Source organism: Ursus arctos, unplaced genomic scaffold (genome assembly GCF_023065955.2).
Source record: "Ursus arctos isolate Adak ecotype North America unplaced genomic scaffold, UrsArc2.0 scaffold_27, whole genome shotgun sequence".
NCBI lineage: Eukaryota > Metazoa > Chordata > Mammalia > Carnivora > Ursidae > Ursus > Ursus arctos.
This window is the reverse complement of record NW_026622952.1, coordinates 24,398,541-24,419,636: the sequence shown is the minus strand read 5'-3', so window position 1 is coordinate 24,419,636 and position 21,096 is coordinate 24,398,541. Positions and strand designations below refer to the sequence as shown.

Sequence of the window (21,096 nt, the reverse complement as noted above, 5' to 3'; positions counted from 1 at the left end):
AAAGATGAGTGTGCCCTACAGTAGTTGAATGTATTTGTGGGAACACCATGTTCCTTTCTCTGACCTAACCTGGACCCACTGTCCTCTCTCTCTGAGGTCAAACCCTGTTCAGCTGTCCTTCAGCAATCTCTGAAGACCTCAATTATAAAGTTCAAGTTCTTTATAATGTCAGTCACATGCTGCCCAACACATACTTTTCCATCATTATCTTCCACAAATGTCAAATGTAAATCAACTTTTTCTAAGCACTCTTGATTTTTTTTTCCTCTCAAATTGCCCTTTCAAGCTGGATCTTCCCCCTTTCTTCCCAGATTCACCCGCAACACATTCTTGTCCCCATCATACTTTTGCCTAACCTACCTAAGTATACCTATCAGAAAGTCTGTCTGTCTATTGACCTAGTTACCTATCTGTATCTATCATCTTTCTATTAAGTGGGTCTCTTACAGCCCAGCATTAACTGAAAGCAGTTCTCATCCTGTAATTTCTAAAGATAGAATTCTTAACTCGAAATCTATTTGTAACCACTAGGATTTCATGCAAACAGGAAATTCACAAAAATGTATGTTAAATCTGGTATGTATGAACTCTAAGTCCATAACTTGTATTAAATTTTCAATAGAGAATCTGGTCCAAATACATATTGAGAGGTACTAATTAAATAATAAACTCGTGAAGGCAGAGACAGTGAGTTATTTTTATACCCTATGCTTGCACTATATACATTTACAAAATTTATATTTATTATGTGACAGGTAGAGATTTTTAAAAATGTATGTTATGTTTGAGTTACCAAATTAAATTAGATTTTAAATGAAGGTCTGTTATCATTTAAATACCATATTTATTCAAATATGTGGTAGCACCTAATACGGTTTTGAAGTTAACACTGGCATTCATTAATATAACCTATTTTATAAACTTTGGTCTCAATATTTGGAATTGCATAAAGATTACTTAGAACAAAAGAAGAAAAATTACTCAGAACAAAGAAGAGAACATTCTCAAAAATAATTTGAGAAAAATACCGATCTTTGTACCTTTGTGTTAAAGTTTGACCTAACCAATATAAGTTATTATGTTTTAAGTCATTCTAAAGAATAAAACTTAAAATAATGAGGATGATGGAGAGTTTGTAGGACTACACAGAATGATTTCAAAACATTGACAAGGTGGGGTACCTGGGTGGCTCAGTGGGTTAGGTGTCAGACTCTTGATTTTGGCTCAGGTCATGCTCTGGGGTCTTGAGACTGAGCCCTGAGTCAGGCTGTGCGCTCAGCGCAGAGTCACCTTGAAGATTCTCGTCCACCCCCCATCCCCACTCAAGTATGTGTGTGTATGCATGCACACATGGGTTTCTCTTTAAAATAAATAAAATAATCTTAAAAAAAATGTTAAGAAGGTATCAATTAAATGAACTCATAAATAACATTCATTTGTGCCCACCATTCCCATAAGTTATTAAGTAAATAAGAGATAAATGAATAATCTACATTTTTTTGGCTAGTATTAGAGTAGATTTGTTTTTGGTGCATTGATTCCACCATATCACAAGGTGATTTCTTTCTTTTTTTTCCCCTGAGCATTTTATTTATTTTTATTTTTTAATTTAAATTCAATTAATTAACATATAATGTATTATTTGTTTCAGGGGTACAGGTCTGTGATTCATCAGTCTTATATGATACCCAGTGCTCATGACATCACATGCCCTCCCCAATGTCCATCACCCAGTGACCCCAGCCCCCCACCCTCCTCCCCTCCAAGGTGATTCCTAATATGCGGTTTTTGTTTTAAAGTGGACAATTCAAATCGGAGTTAAATTTTTAATTTCAAAATATTATGCAACAGCCATCACCTTTTAAAGCATTGAAGTTTCCTGGTGGTGAGGTAAACCGAAGAACTGGAACAGCAGTCCCCCTTATATGGGGTTCTACTTTTCACTTTCTCAGTTCCCCCATCATGAAACACGGTCTGGAAGCAAGTGATCCTCCTTCTAACACAGCATTGGGGCCCATCACATCCTAAGTCTACATCACAATACCTCATTAAGCAAGAGCTTTATCAACTTGCATCAGCACAGGAGGAAGGGGATTGCAGGACACTAAGATATTCTTATTGTCTAAGATATTCAATAAGAAGGACCGCATTCACGTAGCTTTTATTGCAGTATATTATTATAATTATTCTATTTTATTATTAGTTATTATTTTCCTACTGTGCCTATTTTACACATTAAAGTGTATCATAGATGTGTACATAGAGGAACAGACATAGAACATACAGGATTCATTACTACTGAGGTTTCAGACATCTGCTGGGGGTCTTGGAACACCCCCCATGGATAAGGGGGGGTGTGATTGTATCAGAACTTTTAAAGATAGCTGACATTATTTTCTAACTCTGGTTCCACATTGGAATGATCTAGAAAGCTTTAAGGAAAAGAAAAAAAAAAAGTCATGTTGGTCCTCAGCCTACATCATGAAAATCACAATCTCTGGGTGCTTTCTAAAAGCTTCCAGCTGTCACTATTCCATAGTCAAGGCTGATAATGGCTGAATTAAGGAAAGTGGGATATACTGGTCTTCACAACCATTCCAACCTGTAGATAATAAGAAGTAGGAGAGAACTGTAATGTTGACTTGGTTAAGGTTTTTAAGTTAAGTCGATTATTTATTGGCCAGAGATATATATCGTAATTTTCCGGGAAAAAAAAGTAATAATGAAAAGGATGCTGCTTATGTATACATCTGTAATTGTGTGCTTTTAATGAATTATAAAAAGAAATAATTGCTCTATTCATCTGGGCAGTCTTACCATAAGAGTGACTAAAGTATGTAAGCACAATCAGCTTACCATGAGGAGGAAGACGATTACTCAGCATTAGAAAAAATGCCATTGGTCTATATTTGTCCAACTTCAATTTTAGTTCTTTCTTTTTATCTTTATCTGCTCCTTAGCTTTACTGAGGTATAATTGACAAATAAAAATTGTATATATTTAAGGTGTACAATTTGATGTTCTGATACATGTGTGCATTGTGAAATAACCACCACAATCAAACCAGTGTGCATAGCCACCACCCCACCAGGTTATAGGTGGCCAGGGTCAGAAGGGGCACATCTAGCACCCAAGGATGTGTGCTTCCCTGCGAGAAGGTCACAGCCTCCACTCTTGCTTCTACGGCCATGAAGGTAACTGAGCACCTGTCCATCCTGCTCGTCTATCCTCAGGGTCACCACTCAGGTCTAGCCTCTCATGGGACGTTTGTGAAGGATCAGAGGGAGAGAGGTTTAGAGAACTGATATAAGCAACTCAACTTCTTCCCTGTGAAGAGTTACTCTTGATTTTCCCAATGTGTCCTGACTGCCCCAGGTAACAAGCATCACGTGTAGATGCAGTGATGTGCAATTGGGAGGTGGGGGTGACCCTGAGGCCACACAAACTTGTGAGGGTCAAGGGGGCTCTGTGTCCCAACCATCTCCCTGCATGGGTCACCGAAGCACAAAGCACACCACTGGTGAAAGCGATCAGATCTGTGCCATATTAGAACACAGCCTTTGTACAGCTTCCCATCTGAGCCCCATGATAGTCCTGCAAGGCAGCTGTGGCTAGCACTGTGGTAGAGATGAATGCGCAGACATCTGAAGAAGCTGAGAGTGTTGCCCAAGGTCACAGAGGTCTTCAGACTCCACAGGTCAATGTCTTTCCACTGCGCCATGCTACCATTTTCATGAATGCAGAATGGTATATCCCTTTCAGGTGCTTTTGATTTGTTCATTGAACTATTTGTTCAACAAACAGGGGAAGTGAATGCTACGTCTGAAGATCACTCTGTTCAGTGCTGGAGACAACAAAGAATGTGCTCTGCTCTTAAAACACAAAGCAAAACAAAAACCTTACTATGCTCACGTATAGCTACATTGCAAGCAATTGTGTGATATATATGTTTAAAAAAAAAAAAGTCAAACTCAGAAACAGAGAGTGGACCATAGAAAGGTGGTTTCCAGGGGTTGGGGGTGGTGGAAGGGTCCGACCTCTCAGTCATAAGATGAGTAAGTTCTGAGGATCTAATGTGCACCATGGCGACTACAGTTGATAACATTTTATTGTATAGCTGAAATTTTTGCTAAGGAGAGTAGAACTTAAGTGTTTTCATCAAAAAAAAAAAGTGAGTATGCGAGGTTATGGATATGTGTTCATTAGCTTGCTGGGGGAGATCCTCTCATACTGTGCAAATAGATCATCGTAGAGTACACTCTAAATATTGACAATTTTATTTGCCAACTACACCTCGATAAAGCTCAAAACGAAAGTTGCAAGAAAAGGCTAATTCTTGTGCAGGTGCATATGGATCCATGGTTGGTGCTGGGTAGGGAGACTGGGAAGGCTTCTTCAAAGAGGAAGAATGACGAAGACCAGAGAGGCTGCAGCTGGAGGTGGGAATACAGGGCCAGGGTGGGGAGTGGATGACATGTCCAGGTGCACTGCGTGTGCGGGGCGTCTGGAATGTGGATGAAAAGGTGCGTCCAATATGGAAGGCTGGAGGTCTGTCTCTGGGAGCTTTGGAGTCCGCTCTGCAGATTGTATATCATGGGAGCTACAGCGATGTTAACCCAGGGACCTGGCATGACCAGATTCGAACCCCAGGCTTAGGAAGTATAAGGGCTTTTATAACAGGAGAAGATTTAACTTGGAAGTCTTTTGAGCATTTTGGAAGCAAAACAAAACAAAACAACAAACAAAAACAAAACAAAAACCCATACAGCCAAAGAAAGCTACCACTGGATTAAAATGAAGAGTGGATGACTTAGAAACATATATTAATATAAATATTCTAGAGCCTTGGTATATATTTCTCTAGAAATAAGGATATCCATATTTGTTTTGCTGCATATTTCTGTAGAACTTATGACATGTTTAATAAATAGTCACATATAGCTAGTCACACATAGCACTTATTCAGGCATATCTAAAAATATGTTGAGCACCCAGGATAGCAGGCACAAATCAATCAGAGCAGAAGCTGCTAGCTCTGCTACCTCTGGGCAGATGTGAAGGTCTAGACCTTCAATCTTTAAGGAATTTTGTGAGGTAAGACTGAGGCATTCTGCAGGAGAGACCAGTGCAGGTGGCGGGTGGGCATGAAGTAGGCTATTCAGATAAATAGGCTGTGGCTATTTATCATCTCATGCAGATAATTCATAAGTCAATATTTTAACAAAAAAAAAAAAAAACATGAGCAGATAAGCTGAATTGCAGCCCTGGATATATGTCTGGTGAAAACTAAGCTCCTATTATTAATTTCTAGGCAAATTTCAAAATATCTATGAGAAAATAGAACTCTATCCTTCGTATGTTACATATCCTTCAGTTAATTCCTTATATATTCTTGGGTTCATGGATTGTACACAAGTCATGGTCAGATTAAACTTCAGGTCTCCCATGGAGGAAAATAGACAGCCTTTCCAATGGTAAAGATCATGGTAGTCAACTGTACAAAGAGGCTGGCTGGAAGCCTCTGATCCCTAAGCCCTGAGAGATCACCCCAAGGGCTGTTTACCAGATGGGAGGGAACTCTGGAGAAACTTCCTGGGAATCTTTGTGGCAAAGAAAGGACTTTCAGATGAGTAACTAAATGCAAACTTGAAATGCACTGAAGTGGTTTGCGGGAACCACAGTCTGCATGTGTACAAAAATAAACTCGCCCACGATGGAACAGTCACCATCTTCAATGGCTTACCACATGCATCCTCCCCCTACACGTTGTTTCCACACCCAAATTAAATTCACATCTGGACTCATGTTGAGGGCTGTGTATAGACTCTGAGATGTTTGCACTATCATTCTGCAAGAGGGGGGAGGCTCTCATCCAACGAGGCAGTCACTGGTAGTGCGGAAGCTAACTGCCCCAATCCTCGATTACTCAGGACATTGATTGAGCAAAAGCTTTGCTGCTCAACTTGAGTAACCTGACCCAGATGATTAAGAGAACAAGCAGTGTGGCTTCTAAAGCAGACTGGCTTCCCACGGATCTAATGGAGCTGGGATGGCCCTATAGGCACCCTACAGCTTTGGGTGAGGGGTAGCCAGAGCAGCTCAGGGGGAAGAAACCATACTATGAGGCTCCGATCTCCATGTAAATGCTGACAACTTGGCTTGACAGCCTCCCGATATGGGCAACGTGCACTGTGCTGTCTTAGCTTCCAAAGCATGTGTTACCTGGAAGAGGCGGATATGTGCATTTAGCAAATAAACACTAAACACAGTCTGCAAATTTGACTGATCAAACTGCCAGCAAGAGAGAGAAAGCATGAAGAATGAGTGCAGTCAGGGGGTTGTTAAACTGAAAGCCAGAACAATTTCTGTCTTAACATCACATAAGCAGAAAGTATAGAAAATTTCCCAAGGGAATAATAACCCTCCTAAGCCTTTAGAGTCTTCAAGCATAAGAATTTAACACCTACCTGCTGTTGCCATTTATTAGTCTGTTTTAAATAGCTGTGATATAGTGAGTAATATTGTTGGCATCCAGTTTTCCAGGGTGAACCACATTTTGAAGTTTAGAAAAAGAAAGGTTTTAGTTTAAGTGGCTTTATGCACGATGACTAAGATTTATCATAGGCTAATATTTCCAACATAACTTTAAAATAAATCAATACATGAAAATGCATCGATTTAAATCAAAAGTCTGGAACAAACTCAAAAGTTCATTTACTCCATTAGGGCTGCCTTGAGGTGAGAACTTTATCTATTAATTGAACATTTCTGATGAATAAAATTGCATCCTTTCCTTAAGAAATATGTTCTTTTATTTCAACATTAGTAAAAAATTACCCTCGATGTCTAGTCAAAATAATTACTACTGAAATTTAAGCCCATTCTCTTCATTCTATCCTTAGTAGACATCATACAGCTGTTCAGAATGAATTTTTACCTTTGGGATTTTTAATACACGGAGAGACACATAAAACCATACTTGTTTTATTTACCCTCTTTTACAAGATACATGGGACATGTATAAGAAATCGTTGTTAGACAGCCAGGCCAACATCATACTGTGCAGTGGGCAAAGATTTTTGGCCAAATGGCCATTTGGACAAATGAGAGTGTTAAAGGCACCTCTCACCTGAGCCAGGACATAGCCCTGCCGGCAGGTGACCCCTGGGAATGTCACCTCAGCTAATCACTTTAGCTCAGGTGTGCCCTCAACACTGTAGACCAGAAAGCATGATTTTCTAGCACTGTGACATGCTCCATATCTCAGGATGTGGCCAAGTAACCAAGATTAGAGACAAGGATTGAAGAACCACAATGACCATTTATTAATTTACAAGGAATACCGTAACTCATCAAGGGGACAGAATATTAATGTATATAATTGTGTTCTCTACAGAAAATCTCAAATGACATGTTCAAAGTGGAAATCAGATAATGGCACTTTCTCATTGCAGGCATTCTGAAGCCTCAACCTTGTACATAAGCCCAGCGCACCCCCATGGACGTGCTCACAAGTCCCTGAAGGACTTTGCCTCGATGTGCCTCTCGTGCTCTATCATACTTCACACCCTCCTGTTCTGCTGCTTCCCCTCCTCTCCCAGAGGACTGGCACTTGCTGCTTTCTCTGTGTGCTTTGCTCATCCTGTTGACCTCCACAAGCTGTTTGGGGCTCAGTGCAGGTGTTCCTCCCTCAGAAGGGCCTTTCTTGACCGAGCGGCAAATTTCCCACCTGTACTTGCCACTTGCTGTCTTCTCAACATGTTTGATCGATTCTCTCACCTTTTCTAGAACGTCCACTCCATGGGAGGAGAGGCGTTCCGTTTGTCGTCCACTACCGTAACTGGAGGGGCTGCTGGTGCACAGTGAGCATACCACGACCGTTGGTTGAATATGCTAATTCATCCTGCCTGTGCCTGCGTCCCAGGAGGAAGCTAGGTTGCTGCCAGACCGGGTTGCCGAGCCTGGGAATCCATGTCACCGGGTTTCACATCACTATTTTGTCTAGCACCTGGGTCACTGGACTCTGAAGAAGTTTCCACGACCATCCCCACCAAATACATACATACACAGACTTCTGGGGGACTTTCTTTCAAATATATTTATTCATTAAATTTGACTGTGGCTAAGCCTTTGACTGAAGGGCATTTGATCCTTTTAGGGACAATTTATATACCTCAGCAAAACTTCCCCCTTTCTTTAAATATGATGACCTAAGAACAATCTTTGCTCCTATGGTCAGTGTCTTAGAACATTCCAGTACATGGCCCTCCTTTCTGAGCTATCCCTGGGCGCTACCTGCAAGTTAACAAAGGGGAATCTACCAGCAGCACTGGCAATAAAACTGTATGCATTGTTCTCCATCTTCTGTCTTCTCAAACACTCCAATGATCTTTATTGTTTACCCATGGTACGGTTAAGTTTTTAAGGATAGCATAAAATCCTGCCCAGATCCAGCTACCCCTTTCCGGCTTTATTTCTCATTGCTCCATCTGACTCCCTTCGCACTTCAATACTGAACCATCAATATTTGCAGGAGGCTGAACACACCGTGGCTTGGCATGCTGCTCTGGCCCTGCTTACGCTTTTCTCTTAGAACACTCTCCTTCCTCTTTCCTGGCTACCTGAATGCAGTCCTGGCATCCTCTCCTCTAGGAAACCTCCCATAACTGCCCTCCACTCCCCGCCAAGTCAGTTGAGGTGCAGCTTTCTAATTCAAGGGCATTTTGTGCATAACTTCACCCACGTCGTATGGGACTTGTCAGTTTATGTGTCTCCCTGAACTCTTTACTGGAATCCCAGGCCTGAAACACGACTTGTCATTTTGGGTTCCATGTTCCTGGAACAGTGCGGGCCACATAGCAGATATCCAATAAGGGAACTGGCTAGAATTGAATTCCAAGTGACTCGAGGCGGCATCCAATGCATGGTTATTGTACTTGGGTCAGGGAAGTAGGTGGTAAACAGGGGTATAAGAAATGAACTAGCTGGGAAATGAAAATCATGCCAAAAAGTTCCGGGAAGTCTGTGGAAGTAATACAATCCTGAAAAAGCACTCACTGGTTTTTCAAGCTAAGCCTGTAAGACGGAGCAGATTAGGACAAGTATTTTCCTCATATCAAGATTATAAACCCAAGTTTATGAGATGCATGGATCCCATTCTGAGCACTGTGCTAGGTGATTCAGAGGTATTCTCTTTTTAGTCTACACCTCCGTGTACAGGCAATGATGGTTCTCCCCATTTTATAGAACAGGGAACAGGCTTTGCTCTAGCAGGGCTCTATGTCTAGCATGACTTCTCCTCAGTTACCCATTCCTTGTTGGACTGAGACCAAGGAATTCTACCTCCAATCCCCATTCTCTCTCAGCCACGCAGGGAAACTCTCCTGGTGGAGGGGAAGAGGCAGGACTCACACTGTGGACAGCCTATCCACATAGTGGTGTCCTCAGCTCTCAAGGTGTCTGTGCCACAGGAGCATTATACCTGCCCAGGGGGCCTTTCTGTTAGTCCAGGCCTGCCCTTAGTGATGCTGTGAAGCTGTTCCCTTGCTCTATTGGTTTTCATTTTCCTCCCTCTTTTGCTTCTTCCCAGAACTACCCCCTACCTTCATGTTGCCCTTAGTTGCGCACGCGTGCGCGCGCACACACACACACACACACATTTATTCCTCATGAATATATTTACTCATTCTGCTATCCAAGGCCTCATGCTCCAGATCCATTATTTCTGCCAACCCTCTCCCACCATTATGGCACCTGTTCCTCCAGGAGTCTGCCAGTTTTCTGCTTGGAATAGATCAACCTGAGAAAACAGATTAAGTTTCCACTAACTTATAGCTGTCCTCAAGTGTTGCTCTCTTCATTGGGATTTCTGTTTTACAAAAATAAATCACTGCTCCCCAAAGAAAGATGTTCTGATTGGAAAGAGTAGAAGCAGTGCACCAAGTCATTTGCAAAAATAGGGTTGGAAAGGATGACGTTGAAAAGAAAGAACAGAGAGTTATTTTTATGTCCTGACGCTTCCATTTACAAGCTCTGTGGAGTGGGCTACCTCCCTTACGATTCCCCCTTCCTTTTGTGCAGGATGCAGCTTCTAATTTGGACTTTCATTAGCAACATGACATTGAGTAGGAGTTCTCTAGGTATTTTTGCTTGATCCTATTTGTAAGAAAATTCTGAAGAACTTGTCATCTTCTTGGAAAGGGATTGTTTTGACCATTTTTTAAAAGCACTTTTTAAGTTTAAGTATTTTATATATACACACACACAAAGTACTCTTTTAGTAATGAACACCCATTAAATATTTAGTTTTTAGATTCCTAAATTTTATGTGTATATATATTCTTGAAATATTGCTTTTTTATATTTATTTTTAAAGATTTGTTCATTTATTTGAGAGAGACTCTAAAGTTGACTCCATGCTGAGTGCAGAGCCCCACTCGGGCTCGATCTCAGGACCCTGAGATCACAACCTGAGTGGAAACCAAGAGTCGGACACTTAACTGACTGAGCCACCCAGGCAGCCCTATATTATTATATTTATATGGACAGTACAACGTGCATGTTTCCATGTCTGGATCCTTTCACTCAGTGTTATGTCGATGAGATTCACTCTTGTTGTGTGGAGAGTCAGCTCACCTTTTTTCATTTTTCTTTAGTATTCTGTTGTATGAATACATATAATTTCCTAATTTGATCCACTGTTGATGGACATCTTCATTATTTCCAGTGTCTTGATATTGACAGTTATGAATGAGGCATCTACATACAATCTCCATATATGTCTTTTGTCTCACAGATGTACGCACTTCGGCTGAGCTCGTACGTGGAGTGTGGATACTGGGTTCTAGAGTATGCCTTGGTTCAGCTTCACGGTAGAACAGTCGTCCAGACGACAGGGCACCAACTCATCTTTCTGCCAACAGGGTCTGCCCATTTTTGAGTTTTTAAAATATCTCTTAAAACTTGAAATATGAAGCTGTGTTAGTTAATTTAGGCTGGGCAGACACTAAGCATGAGGAAGGATTACTGACGGGTAACAAATGCTCTCACACTTCAAGGCAGCCTGCAGAGCACTTGTTATACTTTCTTTTGATTTTCTTAGCTATCTACAAGGATTCTGTGAGGTAAATGTTGTTATTTCAGTTTCACAGAGTAAGACAGCAAGGCGCACAAGGCAGAAAGTACTTGACAAAAGAGAGGAGGCCAAGAATCAGCAGCTTGGAACACAGAGATTGGCATCTTTTTTGAAATTTTAAAGGACTAGCATTGGCACATTGCAAGAATCTTTGGTTCTGAGAGAAGTTAACTTACATATTTAGGGAAAGTGGCTGTGTATCTGATTTGGGTGAAATTTTATTTATTAAAAGCTATTTTCCCGTTAGAGGTTTAGAAGTTTTGAGAATTTTTTTAGAGGTTATAAGATTAGAGGTTGCTAACTTATTTTGATTAAAACTTCATGTGTCCCTACCTACCTAAAAGATCCCTTTAGAAGGTATTCAGGGTCCCTTCATACACACGAGCAAGAGCGCCACCTACAAGGCATCCCACTACTTCTGCCCACCAGGGGTGCCTGGGACCTGGCGGAGAGTATGAGCAGCTCATTTGATTTCCTTTTTTTCCTCCAACATATATTAATTGAGTGACTTCTGGGTTCTAGATTATGGCCTTTACTACTTTACAGAGTTCCTGTTCTAAAGGGAGACACAGACACACGCATCAGTGCTAGGACCCACGTCTATCATCTCTCAGGTAGAGCTTTTGTGATTGTATCTCTGGTGAGCATTGGAGAATGGGCAAACATACGATTCATCCAATTTGAATTAATCTGAAAAGATGAAGTTCCCAATTTTCCGAGATACATTTTTAAGAACATGAAAGCCTTCCTTTGATATAAATTCTTCACTTTAAGTAAAAAGTAAAATTAGTAGTTGTATAGAGCTATCACCTGAAGAGAAAGCTAATTATCTGTGTCAATCCGAAATTTAAATCCATGGTCAGGTTTTCCCTTGATTTATCAGACAGGTGCTCTCTATATAAGCTGGGACTTTATTACAAACACTCAAAATGATTATCAGTTTCAGAAATCAATGGGAATTTCGTTTTGTGAGAATTGTATTTTTATAAATAGCTACATACATATGTAAGACTGGAGCTCAACACATATTGCTACTTAATAGGGAAGAGGCATTTGTAGTTCAATATTAATATATCTTTAAAAAATCCATCTTGGAGACATAAAAAATGTCTACATGACTGATAGTGCTAACAAGGCACTTATTTAATTATAATTAATGATGGAGGCAACACATAAAGAATGGGCTCGATTTTCAGCTGATTTAAAGAAATAATGTGTCCCACATAAACCTGTCATTCCACAAGAACCCAATATATACACAAGATATTGCAAATATATCAAATGGGTTTTATTGCATTTGCCACTCCTTTGTTCACAACGCTATTTCGAAAGGGAATATATTTTAGGAACAGCAACTACAGAGCTGTCTTACTTGTCAATCAAGTGCACTACTACTTTTGGCATAATTTGATGGCATGATTGAAGAGATAAAAGCCAAAGAACAAAGTGTAAAATTCAAAGAATAAAGAACGTAGACATGAAAGTCGAAAACACATTTTATAGTGGTTGTTGTTTATTTGACCAAGAAAAGCACCACGTTAGAAAGAAGATATTCTTTGTTTTTAGAAGTTATAAAATTCTTCTTAGGCATGGCACTCTTGAACAGAGGAGCAGTTTGTCACCATAATGCATTTACCAAATGCATTATGGTAAAACAATGGGGCAAGAGCTCCCACCGGAAGTCTTTATTAGCGGCTTAGAACCACACGGGGTTTTTATACGAATCGCACATAATTTGTACTCATATTTACTCCAAGGAACACTGATGGAATCTTTATATCCCTAATTCTCCTCCACGAACTAATCCAAGATTCAGATTCTTTGACAGAATGCATGCATAAATATTAAAAGAGCATTTGGTAAACACTATGTAAGTTTTCACTACAACGATTGTTGTCTTTCTTGTGGGTTTTCTGGATTGCTCATTTACTATGCTTTTCTTTTTTTGCAATTGTGTGGGTAACCACAACCTTGTTCTGTTTTGTTTTCTTATTTTGTTTAGTTGAAACAAAAGTACAGTACAGATTGGGGCTCCCTGGATTTCAATCAAGGCAGAGGATAAAGGGAAGACTTAGATGAGAAATCCATTTTTGCCTGTGTGTCAGGAAGGTTCCCATTGGTCAGTGGAATGAAAACCATGAAACTCCTCATTGCAAAGTCATGCAGAGATGGTCAGGGGGACAGCTGATGGGGGACTTTGAGAGGGAACCTGTCTCATCCTGAGCTACTGTTCCAACTCCTGCCTTCCGGTGCCCATAGACTTGTTGTAGAATCAGCAGGAAGGACCACCTGTAGCTTCCATTTATTAGTCATATTTCTGCTCTTTAGACCAGAAAAAATAAATGCAATGCCTTCCTGCCTAACATTTATGACACTCCTTCTAAGTGTGCTCCTGTCCTCTTTTGAAGGTTTCTTGATATCATCCTGGATGGTTCCATTTGGTCGGTTTTCTTCTCAAAAAGGTGACATCTGGTACTGACCGCAAACTTCCATATATGGTGTGCATAGATGTGGTCTTAAGCATGACTCCTTTGAAATAAAGTCTATGTGCTAATAAGGGTAAAAATATGGCAGCCCCCCGAAATCATTTTGTCTTGGAGTTGAACTTCAAAGTCAGTCTGAGGATGTTTTCTAATATATTACTTGTAAGCCATGTTCATCCCTTCTTATATTTCCACAGCTTTGTATATTTTTGGACTATGTTCAAATTTTCTACTTATCACTCCGTAACTCTAAGGAGTGATAAGTAGAAAATTGTGTGTGTGTATATATATGTTTGATTAATTATATAATTATATAATAATTACATAACTTATATATATATATATATTTTTTTTCCCAATGGCTGATATGTTTAAACTATTAGAATTTTCTGCCAACCAGAATGTTACTTATATCTACAATTTGGAGCATCTTCGAATTTGGTATTTTACTTTTTGCTTCTCTTCCAGTCACTGGTACAGACACCAAATTCACTGACTAGGCTGGAGGAATAATACCTAGAACTTTTTTCTGTAGTTCAATAACACTCTATTAATTAGGATCAGGACATTTGGAGATCAAACCACAGTTTAGAAACGACTCTATTGATCTATCTCCCTACCTATTGGTCAGTCACTTTGTCTTCCAAGTATTAATTTAGGATTGTTCTAAGCCAGGGATTGATATATCCGTGGATGTGCGTTGATATAGACAAAACTCAGATGGATTTTCCTATAAGACTGAATGGAGTATTTCGCACCTCCACCTACCATGTCCCTGTGTGACCTCACCTCCCACCCCCAGTGCGTTCTTCCACACTATATATACGTATCATATATTATATATGCACCCTGTTATGACTACAGATACAGCATATGGTCTTAAAAGATAAAGGCAAATAGAGGCAGGTCTGAAAAAGTAGATCAGTCTTGTCTAGATCCCAGGAAAAGAAACAAATTGGGACGACTCCTATAAAACTCAGAAGGCAGTGTATTTGCAGTCAAAGAGGATAAAAGAAGGAACTTTCTGACAGCATCAGGAGACGATGTGAGATGGGCAGTGCTCCTGATGATGGATCAAATGCATTATGGTAAAACAAAATTGCCCCTGTATTCTAAGTCAGGCACATTCTGTGAAGGGTCACATGCCCCAGGGACCCAGGTGGCAAATAAAGTCTGCTCACCTCCATGTGTGCTCTGCACACATCTGTATTTAATTTCCTGCAAATTACTCTTAGTTTTTACTTCTTGTCCAAAAGGACACAGTGAAGGCATTATGGGATTTAAAATGTGTTTTAGATAGGACACATTCAGACCATTTGTTAGAACATTACTCAAATCTCCCAGAGTGGCTAGCATGATTTTGGTTTTCATTCTGGTTTCCTTTCATGGGGTTGTTTGCAAACTGTCTTTCTGACCTATAGATTTGGAGCATGGGGGTTATTATAATTTCCTCGTTTTGGGGTCCTGGCTTGCATGTGGCAGGGAATGTGGTCCTAACTGAACTTTTGATAGTCTCACAGTCATGATTTGGGGCAAGCATGAGAAGTTTGCTTGGGAGCACATCTTGCTTTCTGACATAGTCATACTATTGTTATTTGCAAATGCAAAGTGGAATTGTTTTCAATGGATCTCCCAATAAATTGAATCCTTTTTATGGTACTGATAAGGGTTATTAATTATTAAAAACATATGCTCAGGGCACTTGAGTGGCTCAGTCAGTTAAGCTTCTAACTCTTGATTTTGGCTCGGGTCATGATCTCAGGGTCCTGGGATTTAGCCCCGTGTGGGGCTCTGCTCTCAGCGGGGAGTCTGTTTCAGGATTGTCTCTCCCTCTGTCTCTTCCCGTGCTCTCTTTCAAATAAATAATCAATCTTTAAAAAATCCCAACAAAACATATGGGCAGTGATACAATACTATTGAGGTATTATACACTAGAAATTCAATACAAAGAGTAAGTCTCAAAATCAAAACTCCATGCTAGCGACTACGGACTTTGTTTCACTCGGCTACAAAAAAAAATCTCATGTTTTTCTTCTGATGTTCACTTACCTGTAAATAACTAAAGCAGGTTGCTGTATTTACGTACAGTGAATATATTTTACAACTGAGAGTGATAGCATGATGCACTTATGCATATTCATGCAACCTACATGCTGTACCATTTTTAATGAGTCGATAAAGAAAACAATCAGCCAACTATGGATATTTTCTGGTTAGGTATATATGAATTAAAATTAATGTTAATATGTATTTACTGACTTATCAATTAAAACTCAGTAATAATTCAAGCAAAGTCATAAAATACATTACATATTGTCCAAGTAGTAAAGCTTTACTGAGAAGTTGCTAGTATTACCTGTAGAATTTCCAGAGTTAATTGTCCATAAAAGAGCTAGAAGGGATTTTCAAGCTTATATCTCTTGCTCTATCTCTAGCAAGAGAATCCTAAAATTCGAGGGTGAAGAGACCAAAATATCTTCCGTTATTTGTTTTTATATAAAAAATGCGGCTTTCTTACCTTGAAACTGTGCATTAAATCCTTTGCGTCGATGGTTACTGTCAGATGTAAAGTGAAGTCGTAACCAATTCTTGCTACTTATCACAGGAGAAGGAAGGTTCATGCCAGTCAGCCTGGAAAGAGAACGAGAAAAAATCTCCCTTGTAAACCAACAGAGCAAATGTCTTATAGCAAACCCACTTTTAAAATTGACTACTGATAGCCATTATTTTGAGATCTGAAGACAGAGGTCATTGATTAGCTGCGCTGAAACCTCGAAATGACTCGGACAACTTCATGTGCGTCCACATACCAGCGCTGTATTTACCCTTGATGGAATGAAGGCTTTCACCAACACTTGACGTTTTGATTCTTCTTTATTAATGATGGGTACATGAGAAGATACTCTTTTGATCACTCATTTCTTTTCATCAGGACCTCAATCAGAACGAATTATAAAAGGACAAGAAGTAGGCAAATGGTAACATTCTGCTTTTCACTCTTTGAACACATCATGATTCTGTTTCACCTCAAGTGCCCTCAAATACACTGTTTATCATGCTGGATAGCATCCCATATTTCTAGGGTCCCATCTACAGAATTCACAGCATGGGCCTTTCCTACCCACGGGAGGAAGAGCAGCGTGTAGCGGATTGGTGACCAGCACTGTCAAAAAGATTTGAAATGAAATAAAATTATGTTTGGGGAAAGCAGTATATTAAACACAAATCTTTCAAAGTCAGACACAATCCATCTCTGGATAAGCTGTTTATTTAGCTCCCCTTAAACAATAAGCTCCCCTTACCTTAATGTGTGCTTTAGTTTTCAGGAAAAAAAAGTGAGTAATTTACTTCCTACTGAAAACCTGCGTTATTAAGAAGTAGGTGATGGGTATCAAGGAGGGCACGTGTTGTGATGAGCACTGGGTTTTATATGCAACTAATGAATCGTTGAACAGTACATCAAAAACTAATGATGTACTATATGTTGGCTAATTGAACATAATAAAAAAAGAAAAAAAGAAAAACAAGTGAACGTCTTCTCAGGTGGTAAACCCCCCTCCCCCACCACCACCACCATTGGTCGTACAGCGGCAGGGTCAGTTTTGGCCAGTGTCAGAGGGATGCTTGGACTGGGATGCCTCAGGTATGGGGCTGTGTGTGGCTCTGACTTGTAGGAACTGTCTGAACGTCCACTTGCCAGTCTGCAAGCTGGACCTGAAAACACCTCCACCAAGGGGTTAAAAGAGATGATATTGATTCATGTATAAATGCCCCTAATGCACATTTTAAATGTCACCTATGACTATTCATTGTCTAATTATTTTGCATCTCTGTTGACGAATCTGTTCTCAAAATGATGCTTATTGGTACAGATGATGAGTAAAGGTTTAAGCAATTTGCTTGTAGCTGAAACCAGTGCTGCCCTTTGCGGGCTGCCCTGTGAGCACCACAGCTCTTGGTCAGGCTGGAAATTGTATTCCGTGCACAGGATTTATCAGGCACAGGTGGGTAGAAGAGTGTTTCCCTCCTTACTCCATTACCTGGAGGAAAACCAGCATCAAATGAAATATGTAGGCAAGGTTTCTGATGTCGGGGTGTTCAATTTAAACTCTCAGGTTTAAAAATGTGCAGTATCCATTTAAAGTTAAAAGCCCAACCTTGACTGTAACCAACTGCAACAGTGTTTATGTCACTGTTTGAAATAATCTTCCGTGAGAGGAAATACACAACTCAGATCTGCCTATTTGCTTGGATTTATGTAGTTCTGACTGCTGAAGTCAGATACAGCTGCTTCCAGGAAACATTTCATGATTCTGATATTTTGTTCGAAGGCTCCCTCCCCCACCACCTGTTTTCCTTGGAGAGCTGATGCTAGAGATTCTCTTGGAAACAGGTTACCCCTTTGCCTAATACTGGCAATGACCAGAAGATAAGTAACTTCTGGATTCGAAACCCAGAATCTATCCAGCTCACCTACATATACTTACTGAAAGTTTCATAACTGAATCCCATGTTTATTTGTTGTGGCTCTTATTTTTTTTTTCTTAATTAGTTTCTTTCCCAGTGGTTTTGATCTCAAGAGCTCAGTGAGTTTGCAGTTTAGTTGTGTATCAACATTAGCAATGCATGTAAATAATCCTCTCTTCACCTCCCACATTTGTCACATACCTACCCACAAAAAAAAAAAAAAAAAAAAAAAAAAAAAAAGAGCCAGTTTTGTGTTAATCAACACACTTCATCTGTAAAGGGCCAGACAGACATATTTCAGGGCTTACTAGTCCTGTGGTTTCTGCTGCAGCTGTCCAACTCTGCTGTTGGGTGCAAAACAGCCACAGAATGGGGACAGTTGTGTTCCACACTTCGTTTAGAGAGGTTTGCATTCATGCCATTTTTCTGAGAAACAAAATGTTACTCATTTTTTTTGTTGTTTTTTTCCTGCTTCAAGTTTTTATTTTAAATTCCCGTTATCTAACATGAAGTGTAGTATTAGTTTTGGGTGTACAATATAGAGATTCAACACCTCCATGCATCAGCCAGTGCTCACCACAACAGGTGTGCTCCTTCATCCCCATCACCTGTTTACCCCCATCCCCTACCCTCCTCTCCTCTGGTCCCACCAGTTTGTTCTTTGTAGTTAAGGGTCCGTTTGTTGGTTTTCCTGCCCCCTCTCTTTTTTTCCCCTTTGCTCATTTGTTTTGTTTCTTATATTACACATATGAGTGAAATCACCCCAAAGTTTATAGCAGCATTATCGACAATAGCCAAACTATTTGGCTATAGAGAAACACCCCAAGAATCTGTCAGTCAAATGATTAACAGAGAAGATATATATATATAATGGAATATTACTCAGCCATAAAAAAGAATGAAATCTTTCTATTTGCAGTGACATGGATGGAGCTAGAGAATATTATGCTAAGTGAAATTAAGTCAGAGAAAGACAATTTTTACTCTTTTTTGATGTTTTTTCAAACTTGAACAATGTAAAAACCATTTTATTTATAGGTCAGATTTGGCCTAGGGAATGTGCTTTGGTATATATGAGGCGATTTGTAAAAATACTAAGCAGATAGATAATTAGATAGTGTACATCAAGATAGTGTAACTAGCTTCAAGAAACTTCTACTTCCTGTACAGATTCATTTTACCTAGAATCAAAGGTGAGGACTTTGTGATAATTGAATAATTCATTGCACATGGTTAGAGCCAAGCCATGCAAATGAGTCACACTCCAGAGTGGATTAATATGCATGGATTTCTTAATTTGTCTGTGGAAAATAAACAAATATTCACATCCTCTTTCTTTGGTGTGTTGAGTTGGTGGTTGTTCTATATAAGACATATTCTTTGGAATCGTGACTTTTTCTGTCCTCTCCCACAGGCCTGAGCTAATCTTAAAGCTGTCGTTTAACAGTAAGCTTACATTATAAAGTCAATTGTTCCTTCATTCCACACTAATTTAAAGGAAGTTGACAAATATACAAGCCAGTGGATGTTATACCAAGATTTACCAAGAACTTGGATGATTTAGGTAAGATTTAGAGGTAAATAATTCAACTAAATACCTTTGTGGCATCAGAATGGCACTCAAAGGTACCCAATCCTAATCCCCAAAGCCTGTGACTACATCACCTTACACGGAAAAGGGGACTTCAAAGATGTGATAAAGTTACAGACCAATGGAGATTATCCTGGATTATGGGGTAACCCAATGTAATCAACAAGACGCTTACAAATGGAAGAAGGAGACAGAAGAAGAGAATCGGGGAGAAGAAGGAACCTATCAGGGAGGTCAGGGGGATGCATGTGAGAACAGTAGCCATGGTCGTTGACCCTAAAGATGGAGAAAGCGTCCACAAGACAAGGACTGTGGGTGGCCCTTACACAGCTGCAAAATGCAAAAGTATGCATCTCCCCTAGAGCCTTGAGGAGGAACATAGCCCTACTGACACCTTGATTTTGTTCCAGCAAAACCTGTGTAAGATTTTAACCCATAAAACCATACAATAATAAATTTGTGTTGGTTTAAGCCATTGGGTTTGTGTCAATTTGTTGTGGCAGCCATGGAAAACAAATCTTTATATATATAACATTGCATTCTAGAACAGTCCAGAAAGAGAAGAAATTCATTAGACTGTCATCATTAATAAACCTGCTAATAAACCTATTAATAATCTCAGTTTAACACATATAAGTGATTGAACATCAATTATCATTGGCTTGTTTTCTTAAAAGCCTTCCTTAGTTCTTAGCTCTATGTCTTCAAAGTCTGCTGGATTTGGTTTTCGACTTGACATACATAGTGAGCATAACATACAAATCAGAAACATTTTGCAGAGAAAAGATTTAATAATGACAGGTATCCAGCACATATCTTTGTCTATTACCTGGGAGTGTCTAATGTACTCTTAATTTTTTTATCCTAAACATATAAAAATGCAGAACAATTATCAGGAGAAATCAGGGGGTTCAAATATATTTGGACTTAAAAAAATTAAGGACACCTCAACATGGTCTGCCAGGAAAGGGTCTTTCTGAGGCAATGTTAGATGCATTTCATTTCTGGAGCATCTCAAACTAGGTCAGAAAACTCATAAAGCCTCACAGTGAGAATATTGAGCAGTCCCTTTAGACATGGCTAAAGGAATTGGTAGTTCTCACTCTTCCCCCCAAGATTGCCAAATTAGGCAATTTAACCCATTGGCAAACTCATTTCTTTCAAAGATTCAACAAGGTTTTGCTGCTGCCAACAGTAAAAATAGATGTAGGACCCATGGGGTACTTAAAGTTAAGAGGACTTCCTTTGAGCCAAAATAGAACCCGCCAGTCCGTTCTACTTTCTCCAAAGAGTTTTACCATAGATTTTAGGATTCTATTTATAATATGCCCACAACTTCCTCTCCCACTTAACCTCCCTCAGCCCCACACTTCTCAAGTATAACATGAAGGGTTTGAGCAGCTTGTTGTTCTCAAACATTA

At 39.7% G+C, this 21,096-nt stretch overlaps 1 protein-coding gene across 1 annotated transcript in view; it reads right to left on the bottom strand.

Moving 5' to 3' along the window:
• The window catches only part of CSMD1 (CUB and Sushi multiple domains 1), a 1,583,970-nt gene that overhangs the window by 698,122 nt on the left and 864,752 nt on the right, over nucleotides 1-21,096 (bottom strand). Inside the window, exon 6 of the mRNA XM_048226225.2 lies at nucleotides 16,136-16,248. Coding sequence (XP_048082182.1) covers nucleotides 16,136-16,248 — 113 coding nt within the window. The remainder of the gene's footprint in view (nucleotides 1-16,135; nucleotides 16,249-21,096) is intronic.